The 10850-nt window shown below is 37.5% G+C and overlaps 1 protein-coding gene across 1 annotated transcript; it reads right to left on the bottom strand.

The window, feature by feature from the left end:
- Nucleotides 1-214: 214 nt before the first annotated feature.
- LOC129238988 (microsomal glutathione S-transferase 1-like) lies at nucleotides 215-8963 on the bottom strand. Its single transcript, XM_054874244.1, has 4 exons — nucleotides 8887-8963; nucleotides 8651-8800; nucleotides 715-794; nucleotides 215-642 (listed from the first exon to the last, which is right to left on the bottom strand). The coding sequence occupies exons 2-4, from the start codon at nucleotides 8783-8785 to the stop codon at nucleotides 393-395; spliced, it is 465 nt and encodes a 154-aa protein (XP_054730219.1). The 5' UTR covers nucleotides 8786-8800; nucleotides 8887-8963; the 3' UTR covers nucleotides 215-392.
- Between the last annotated feature and the right edge of the window lie 1887 nt (nucleotides 8964-10850).

The raw sequence follows: 10850 nt of genomic DNA, 5'->3' as shown, positions 1-10850 counted from the left end.
GACTGGAAACCTGAAAAGTTTTCAGATTTAGGCACTAAAAAATTTTCGGAGCTCTTGAGGTAAAATATCTGCAGCTAGACTATACTGCTCTACAATTAGCTTTTTAGCTTCTGCGCTTTTTTTACGAAGTATTTAGCTTACATTTGTTGCCTTTGGCTGCGTTTTCAACTAAACAAAAACATACCGGCCAACCGGAAATCATTACAAACATACATTTAACAGCAAGTCAGCTCATGTTATCACTTGCCAAAGCGTTAATTTATTCATTCAATTACTTATGATTAATGAAAAAAATGTTCATTTGAATATCTACATTAAAAAAAGAAAATCCATTTGGCTTCGGGCCATCCGAAGCGCATAAAAAATTTATGTTTCTTTGATTTTCTACATTTTTACGAGTATAGAGCAACCACCGCCACCTGAAACGCCATGTAAGCAGTTGCCAACAATGCTACGAAAAATGCAAGAGCACGACTCGGTTGCGGCACCACCACAATTGCATAGACGATGGTGTGTACAATGCGAGAGATGCCCACCGCGCGGAAAAGATTGATAGCCAAACCATTGTTGGGATTGATCAGTACGTACAAAAATCCAATAGCCAAGAATGGTAAGATATTCTCAAGGTCGTTGCGGTGTGCCCTGCGGGATAAATGGAATACGTAAATATATAATTGTGAATATATTTATGCATATGTATGGGCATTTGAGTACCTGCGTACACGTTCCACATCGGGATCATCAAACTTCACCTTGAGCTTTTTGCTTATTACATCCTCCGGATTGACGAATGTCTGCAAAGAGATTCATGGGAAGATATTTAGTACAATTTTCAGTCCAGATTCGTTAAATAACATATTTTACAGTAGTCCTTGAAAAAAATCATAAACAAATTCATAATCTTTTTATATTTTAAAAAACTTTAAACTCACAGTATTGGCCTGATAAGATTCTGTAATGATAGCCTGATTGATGTGGCTCAAAGTGTACAAACACAATAAATATCAACAAAATAAGCTTTTGAATTTACTAAGCTTGTTCGTACAATATAAAACGATTAACAAGAATCAGCTTTTCATTCTGAAGTACCTAATTTTTAATTTCACACTTTTTTTGTATTTTTTGAGTATTCTATTTTTTGCCGCAATTCTTTAATTTTTTACATAAAAGTCAATAAGTCCACCATCAAGACTTCATTGCCTTTTACTATTTCAATAAAATCTTAATTGAAGCGAGCAGTTCTCAACAAGCTTTACGACGACATAGACATAGCGCAGCGAATAACGATCCAGCGGCTACGTTGGCTCGGTCATGTCGTCCGACTGGATACAAATGCTCCGGCTCTGAAAGTATTCTATGCGGTACTAACTAGTGGTAGCAGAAGAAGCCCTTCCTCTGCGTTGGAAAGATCAGGTGGAGAAGGACTTGGCTTCACTTGATGTGTCCAATTGGCGCCGGTTAGCACGAGAAAGAAACGACTGGCGCGCTTTGTTAACCTCGGCCAAAATCGCTTCAGCGGTTATCGCGCCAATTAAGAAGAAGAAGAAGTTCTCAACTGCAATAGAGCTTATCGGATTTTTCTTTGGGGACTCAAGCCACAGGTCGTGCTGTGGATGTACAACATAGTGGTTCAATGGTTTTGCCAATTTTAACTTATGGATGCCTGGTTTGGTGGGAAGCTCTTCAGAAGGGCTATAATATTACTAAACTGGGGAGGGGTCAAAGGGCTGCATGCATTGGCATCACCGGAGCATGTAAAACTTGCCCCAGTGCTGCCCCAAATGTCCTTTCGCACTTACTTCCCATCGAATTTTCGGTCATTTCCATCGCAGCTCAAAGTGCAATCAGGTTAAAGGAGATTGGCCTCTGGAGACTATCTTTCAGGGGACATGGTAGCATTTTCGAGCAGTTGACATCGTATTTCTCCGAACTTCGAACCGATCTCTCTATTCGCTAACTAGAGTCTAAATAGGCAGGATTGGATCGAGGGGAAAATCTGCACCGAAGCTTGCACCTCTGTCTTCACTGAAGGTCAGTGGACTCGAATCTATAGAGAAACAACTCGAAAGTACAGTCGGGCAGCGATTGATTGTTGTTGTTGTTGTTGTATCAGCACGAGTGGTTTGCTGACTCGAATTGACTGCTTTGATATTCGCCATGTTCTTCCTATTTTTTTAACAGCTCAGACTCGCCTATTACCGCCGCAAGGAACTTTTCTGGTGTTTGGCTGGAAAACCCTAGAGTTGATTGTTATTTTATTTCGGGCTCGTATGCATAGATCCATGATTTATGCGCTGTGTATGTTAGATAGTTGTCCCCTATCGCCCCTTCTCCTCGCCATCCTCCTTGATTACGTCATTAGCCAACTGACCCAGCACAAAAAAGGCATCGTATGGAGTTTCACCAGACATCTTGAGGACCTGGACTTCGCCGATGACATCTGCCTCCTCTCTCATAAACTCTCTGACATGTAAGCGAAGGCGGACAAGCTAGTCGTGCTGGCACGCACTGTCGGACTGGAGGTCAACATCGCCAAGACCAATGCCATGAGAGTTAACCACAATAACACAAGGCAGATATTGGTTTACGGGTGTTCGGTGGAATTCGTTGAAAGCTTCTGCTACCTCGGCTGCATCATCACGGCAGGTCGTGGAGCAAATGAAGCTGTCAACTGCAGGCTAAACAAAGCAAGGGCGGCATTCGGGCGAATGCATACTGTATGGGGGAGTTCGCAAATCTACAGCCGCACTAAACTAGGAATATTCGGCTCATGCGTAAAGGCCGTATTGTTGTACGTATGCGAAACATTGCTGATCACTAACACCATCACACAGAGGCTACAATCCTTCATCAACAAATGCCTTCGTGTCATCTGCAGATTATTCTTCCCAAACACCATCAGTAACGACGCACTGTGGAGATTAACGAACGAGGATCCCATCCTTAGGTAAATTAACACTTGGAGAAGAGCGATGCTGCGCGAACTGGCAGATACCGACATCACATCGGACGATGCATAAACAACAGCACTGAACCGTGTACGATGGAAGAGTCTTGTCGAGGCCCTATGATCCCGAGAGGAGTGAACAAGGAGAAAAAAAAGTTAGATATTTTACACAGCATTCGAAGTGTCATTGACGCGAATCCGTCCTTAAGTGGTAATTGAATTATGCAGAATTTAACGACAATTTTACATGGTACCCTTGTTTGTTCAAGAAAAGATCGAAGGGGAATAAAATCAGGCCAAGCCTCGGTAAATCCAAAATTCGTCCTGAAGAATTTATGTGTGTACCGGTCTCAAGGTTGGGGCTACACTTACCAGCAACGGCTTCCATAAACTCTATTAAAATAATCCTGGGCTGCAATAGACAATCACTAATAAAATTTCTACTATAATTTTATAATATATTTCATAAGCATCAAAAAATCTCTATATACAACGATATATAATATTTGATTCCACGGCTAGAACAGCTGTTGTTTGTGTATATGGTATGCGGCAATACTTTAATTTTAGCTACACGTTAAAGCCCTGGCCCTGAGCCATTAACCGTCCTCCAGCATCCTCATACGAGATATGTGCGCAACCAGCGGTAAGTAAGAGACAGCGCAAACGTTCGCATGTAAGATTATGACGCGACTTCGCCATATTGATTGGGAACGCAAAGCGTTTCAACAACAAACAAGGCGGACAGTTTCTGACGAACCGACAACAAGCACAGGCCTTTGAGTGAAACACTCAATACAGTATCGTACAGAAGACAAGACGGTAGTGAGTTAAGATAACACTACTGCAAGTTTTCCGATGTCTCCTTTACTTTGAAACCATCTATAAACATAGTGGGAGTAATTGGGACTATCGACGGTGTATAGCCTTCATATGCCTACAGGAGAGGAACCTGGGCGCAGGTACCTGCTGTGTCTTCGGACATAAACGCGGCTCTACTAAGAAGTTATACGAGTACTTTTGTGGTCCCAAGGTAGAACTAGCCGAGGTGGAGGATTGTTATAGTATTAGTGGGAGCGTGCCCCACATACCATTGCTGTGACGGCACCTTTGAGATGTTTCTGACATTTTGATTTCAACCTCCTTTAAATAAAAAAAAAAAAAAAAAATAACACTCTAAAGCCCAGACAGACGGTGGCTTTATTCCGGATTAACGACTTACTAATACGGAATTATCTCCGGAATTAAGTGCAACTTATGTGGATTGACAACTAGACTTAATTCTTATAATTTAAGCGGAAAAATGACAATTACTATTTATTGTAAATGAAAAATAATGAAACTTTCAAAGAGAAGAACAAGAAAGACTGGATGGAATGCTTGTTTGCACTCGAAGCAGTTTGAAAAATTGCAATTGAACATTTTTTTAAGTAAATAATTATTTTCTAATTCCCTTTTTTATGGCCTGCGGTCCATCTTTTACTGACAAAACTATCCAATAAGCAAACCAGCTGTTCACTAAACCGCGTAACAGCCGTCTGTCACACTACAATTTTAATCAGAATCAACGCCGTCGTCTGTCTAGGCTATGACGGCATACACCTGACGTTGTCAAATGCGTTGAAAAAGCGGACGAAGTGTACCCATTGTGCCAAGCCTATTGGCCACCATGCAACAAAGCTGTCTATCAGTATTTAAATAATTTGTTATATTCTCGTCATAGTGCCATGAAGTGGCATGACTTCCAATAGCTAAAATTCAGTAGTAAACTTCCCAACATTATCTGGTTTATATAAAACAAAGCATTTTAAAGTTTACGGAGTGAGCAATAAATAGAAATATGTATGTATGTATGTGTAAACACGCATGTGAGTACAAATAATTGCCGGCCGGCCGGCTTGCATGCACTCGTATTGGGCCACCTGCTTCGAACACATACATACACAAGCAATATTTACATTCGATACTTATGGCAACTAATAATCTCTGCATAGATGTACTATATGTATGAATTTACGAAACGATAAATGGGCAATGTAAATGCGTCACAAATATAAATGTTGAATATACGAATAATCATTGGAAAGCAAAAAAGTGTAAACTGAATTTTAATGGAAAATTTAATAGATTTAAATTGCTTGTCAGCGATAATAGAATCTAAATAAGCAAATGTATTAATATTTATAAACATTTACAGCTTTTTATGTTCCAGAAAAAACGACAGCTTTTTTTAATTTAGTATAATGAAAGCTTTGCAATGCAAATTGAGAGAAAAACTATAATAAGTGTTAGAGACACACATACATACGAGTATACATATAAGAGAAGAGAGAGCGAGTGAGAAAGATAGGGAGCGCATAAGTGGTAGTGAAGCGTACATGCATATGCTTATACAGTGACTGCCAATAATATCGTACAACGTTTGCAAAGTATTCAAGTGCTTGCTTTCGCTGTGTCAATTTATTTGAAAATGAAACGACTATCGCTCATTGCTGAACTTTGTCACACAACTTGAAAGCTGTTTTCTCTACATTTTGGGTTTTTGGATTATGATACTCTTGCAGCAAATTAGTAGCATGCAGTTCATATTTCAGTAGTATCAAAAAAACTTTAACAGACGACAAGAATTTTATCAAAACTAAAAAAAATCTAAATGAAGGATTTAGTCATTTTAGGAATATGCAGTTTTGTAGACCACTGAATTTCATGTCAATTTTAAGTCACTGCTGGTATATAAGTTTATAACATTTTTGTTGATAACGCATTCACGAAATGCTTTTTTATAGGGGAAAAGTGTGTAAGGTTATTAGTGCTATTATAAAATTTAACAGTTTGCACGGGAATTTGTCAATTTAGTTTAATTTTTTTAATACAATAGTTTGGCAATTTGGTTTGTGCTGTATTTATAAATGTGAAATAAATATGAACTAAAAGGGTTTCCAAATGAATATAACCATAATACCGCATTGGTGAATTTGTACATCGTCATGGATTTATTCCTGGCCAAAACTGACAGCATTTGTACCAAATTCTCACTATTTGATTTTCCGCCCCCATTTGAAGAAAACTACGGTCGAGGTTGGTCGATGAGATAGTAATTAGTGAGCGAAGGGGTTGTGAGTGATTCATATCAGAGCTCTTCGACGGCCAACCCACATATTTGCGGCGTTAAAAGTATGCTCTGTATTTAGTGAAACAGCGGCCACCGTAGCCGAATGGATTGATGTGTGACTACCTTTCGGATTTCAGAGAGAGAACGTTGGTTCGAATCTCGGTGAAACACCAAAATGAAGAAAAAGTTTTTTTCTAATAGCGGTTGACCCTTGGCAGGCAATGGCCGAGGGCTCCTGATAAAAAAATATCTGCCGTTCGGAGTCGGCTTAAAACTGTACGTCCCATTTGTGGAACAATATCAAAGCGCACACCACCAATAGGAGGAGGAGCTTGGTCAAACACCCAAAAAGGGCGTACGCGCCAAAAATTATATGTAATATATATATATATACAATATATATATGTATTTAGTGAAACATTCCCGGTGGGATATATAAATTACATAAATATTATCCCCTTTTAAAATCGGGTAAGGCAAGTAATGTAAAATTGAGTGGAACATTCAAGGCAAAATGTACAAAATATCATGAGGCAGACGAAAAAGTTATATTCTGGTATGACAATGCTGAGCCTCATGGCGCAAGGAAGACTTTCTTAGAAATAGTTAAATATGAGATTTTACCCGACACGCAGTATTCTCCAGATATTCCTTCTTCTGACCATTAGTTTTTCTACCCATGGCATATGCTCTGAAAATGTGAAAATTCTGTTTACATGAATTTATAGCTAAAAACCCCTAGAACCAGACCATGGGGAATTGGCCATGTAAAATCTTTCGCTGAGTCCCATAATCTACGCACTTACTTTTTTCCATTAGTTTTTAAGATTAACGGCTTAAGATTAAAGAGAAAAAGGTACATTACATAAATTTCGAATACCTTAATTCACAGATTCCATCTTTCAAGTTCGATACCTACTTTTTGTTGTTTTTGGAAACATTTTTGAAAATCGTTTTCTCAACCAAATAAATCTAACACTTGCGCATTGAAAGAAAATGGTAATAAAAAAATTTGTTTGATAGTATAAAAATAAAAAAAAAATTGGATGATAAAACAGTAAAAAAAATTTTAGTTTTAATGAAAAACAAACAAAAAATCAAAATTAAAAATTAATTATTAATTATTTAAATTGTAATTTTTTTAATTTGTAAATAGCATCTTAGAACTGTTTAGTTTTAATGAAAAATAAAACTGAAGCGAAAATGTTTATAAAGGACCTCTTTTCTTTATTCAAAATCGTTATTTGGCGATGTCTCAAAAAGTACAAAAAAAAAAAAAAATAATTATAATTTGCCGACTCCTTAGTGGATAGTTCCTGGATTAACAAATCTTCAATAATTTGTAGCCTAGTATTTTCACTCTCTTGATAGAGTCAAAATGCAAGCAGATTTTTCGCTACTGAATTTATGTGATACGCGAAAGATGAGAAAAAATGATGGCAAATGACTGATAGTTCTTGGAAACGTAATCGATATGTTAAAATAACGCTTAAAATTTTGAGAAAAAAACGGCGAAAGCTAAGGTGGACACCTTAGAAGTTAACAAAAAAAAACAACAAAAAATATTGAAGCATTGTAAAACCTGCAAAAAATATCAGTACGATTTTTACTGGCACTCACTGTAAGTAAATATGTGCGTAATTATCTGTCGCTATTTGTGCGATAATCGTGTTTTCTGAATATTAATGCATAATTGCATCGAAGGGAAACATTTATGACTAATTGAAGTCTGTTTTAGTTATTTGCTTTAATGCATTTTTTTAAGTATTCAGCAATCATTCCATTTTATTTTCATGCAGCAAGAAACGTTAAAAGTTTCCCACCAACTACATCTGGCTAACCTCTAAACTATCAATCGAGCTTAATAACCTTTGGATCTACGTCCACTTATGTACGTCTGGATAACCTCTAAACTTAATTTCATTTTTTACCAGGTATAGTATTTCATAACGCCGAAAAAAAATTTGAGTAATGTATAGCGTTTCGAAATGTACAATATGTGGAATGCAGTCAAAGCAGGTAAAACATTTGGATGTAAACACAAAATGAAATTAAAATGAATGACTAAAATTTTCCTATTCAAGCGCAAAAGGTTAATGGCTTCAATTTTTCTGCTTTCTTTTGTTGTGACACTTTACTGAACAGCAATAGAAAGTGGTAAAGAAATCAGCCCCTTCATTGGAGATGAATATGAGTCTGTTATTGTTTGTGAAGCTCAAAATTCGACTAAGCGGGAAATTGCTGATATCATAGGCATCTCAGGTGAACGAGCACTCCATGCCTTGCATATGGAAAACCTGAAAACGCTTGCGTGAAGAATTTACATATGGAAAACCTGTTTAGAAAGTTAGAGCCACATTCGTTAGCCATTCCACAAAAATCTGTGGAAAATTATTTTGCAGAGCCTACAGAAAATCATGACGCAAGTAAATTGGAGAATCTTTGAAATAATTCTGAACTTTGAACTTGGGAAAAATTCTATTAAAAATAGAAAAAAATAATAATTTCATTTGAAAATCCACAATTTTTTATTTTCCGCTTTTTTACTATTCAACCAACCTGTAATAAAGTGAAGTACTATTTATACGCACCTGTGTCCTAAAGCGCGTAAATCCTGTCAGCAGCGACATAAACAACATTTTCAACACCAAAATCGCTGACCAGAAAAGATATGCTGTAAAAACCTCATTTTCCAGCGTAAGTAACTCGAAAGCAAATTTAGCCATTTTTCAATTGCAATTCTTTAAGCAACAGATATTTTTAACTATGACAATATTTACTACTCAATTAAGTAGAAAACTTTGAAAACAAATCGCTTTTTTATTACCGCACTTAAGCTATTCAGCCGCTATGTTTGGGGCTCGTAAACGTACTGAATATTGCTTGCCCGCTTTTTTCGTATCAATTAAGCAACAAAGTGAGAGAAAAACTAGCTTGTTCGCGGCAAGCGTGATGTTGCAGTTTTCAAGAGTTATACAGGGTGATATTCACTGCGTTCATTTTAGGTATTCTATGTTAAGCTAAAGTCATTTTGAAGACTGTTTTCCTTTTTTTCTCAGTGGGCTCGTAAAAGACAAAATGTTGAAAATGAAATTATGCGATGTGCAGTGCAAGTTTTTACTATTTATTTTGTAATTTCCATTATTATTATTATTTTTAAATATAATTCATACTACAGTAAAATTTATATATTACGTGTGCAACTAAGTTCTCGCTGTTTGTCAATAGATGCCGCCAGCAGTGTGCGCTAGTCGATTCTAACAAAACCTAAACGTTGTAAACCAAGCTTAGACATATGGTAAACAAACTGCTTCGACACATTAGTGATTTTGTTTTGGTATCATATAATTTTGGTTTTGTGAAAATGTCTGATTTTGTGCCGAATAATCGTCAATTGTGTTGATTTTCCTCTTTCTATCGAAAAAAAAACGGCGGCTGAAGCGCATCGAGAGCTACAAAAAGTTTATGGAGATGCTGCTTTAAGTGAAACAACGTGACCAGATTGGTTGCTGCGCTTCAAAGACGGTGATTTTAATGTTGACTACCGTCCGCGTGAAGAAAGGCCAAAAACCTTCAAGACGCTGAATTGGAGACATTGCTCAATGAGGATCCGTGTCAAACGCAAGAAGAGCTTGCTTCAGTATTGGGAGTTACCCGCCAATCCCTTTCTAAGCGATTGAATGCTTTGGGAATGATTCAGAAACAGGGAACTTGGGTTCCTTATGAGTTAAAACCAAGGGATGTTGAACGCCGTTTTTGCGTCTGTGAACAACTGCCACTGCTCCAGCGGCACCGGCAGGAGAGTTTTCTTCATCGCATCGCGACGGGTGATGAAAAAAGGATTCATTACAGCAATCCAAAGAAAAGGGGGCTGCCCGGTCATGCTTCTACGTCGTCGCCTCGCCCGAATATTCACGCTGCGAAGGTTATGTCATGTATTTGGTGGGATCACGTTGGTGTAATTTATTATGAATTGTTAAAACCAAGCGAAACCATCACTGAGGATCGGTATCGACTTCTGCTGATGCAATTGAGCTGAACACTGCGCGAGAAGCGGCCGCAATACTCCGAGAGGAATAAAAAAGTTATTCTACAACAAGGCAACGCTCGGCCTCATGTTACCAAACCCGTTAAAACCTACCAGGAAACACTGAAATGGGGAATCTCACCCCACCCGCTATATTCTCCAGATATTGCGCCATCCGATTATCACCTGTTTCGATCGATGGCACTTGGTCTAGCTGACCAGCAGTTTCATTCATATGAAGACATAAAAAAATGGCTTGATCCGTGGTTAGCCTCAAAAGCTGAACAGTTTTACCGCGACAGGATACGAGATCCACCATAAAGATGGGAAAAAAGTAGTAGACAGGGCTAGGCAATACCTTCAATGATTCACCTGTAACCATTTTTTCAGATAAAGTTGTATTTTCATCAAACAAACAGCGAGAACTTAGTTGCGCACCTAATAAAATTAAAAAAAAATTCGAGAAATTTCCTTCAAAATTTTAAATTCTTTCCTTAGAATTTTTAGAATAATTTGGGTTATGCAATTTAATAGATCATTGATACATACGTATGCATCGTAAGATATGACGCCCTAAAGACATATGGTGGAAGATATTTGGAGAATTTTATTTCACCTAATATTTTACAAAAGATACTCGCCTAACTTCTTATGCTTCTAAATACACACATCGGCAAAGAAACTGCCATACCGCTAGTGGCTAAAAATTTTAATTAAATTAAATTTATTTTTAACAAATTTTCAATGAAAATATGTAGTTAATT

The sequence above is a fragment of the Anastrepha obliqua genome, chromosome 2 (assembly GCF_027943255.1).
Source record: "Anastrepha obliqua isolate idAnaObli1 chromosome 2, idAnaObli1_1.0, whole genome shotgun sequence".
In the NCBI taxonomy this organism is placed as follows: domain Eukaryota; kingdom Metazoa; phylum Arthropoda; class Insecta; order Diptera; family Tephritidae; genus Anastrepha; species Anastrepha obliqua.
The sequence above is the reverse complement of the archived record's forward strand: the minus strand, read 5'-3'. Positions and strand labels throughout refer to the sequence as shown.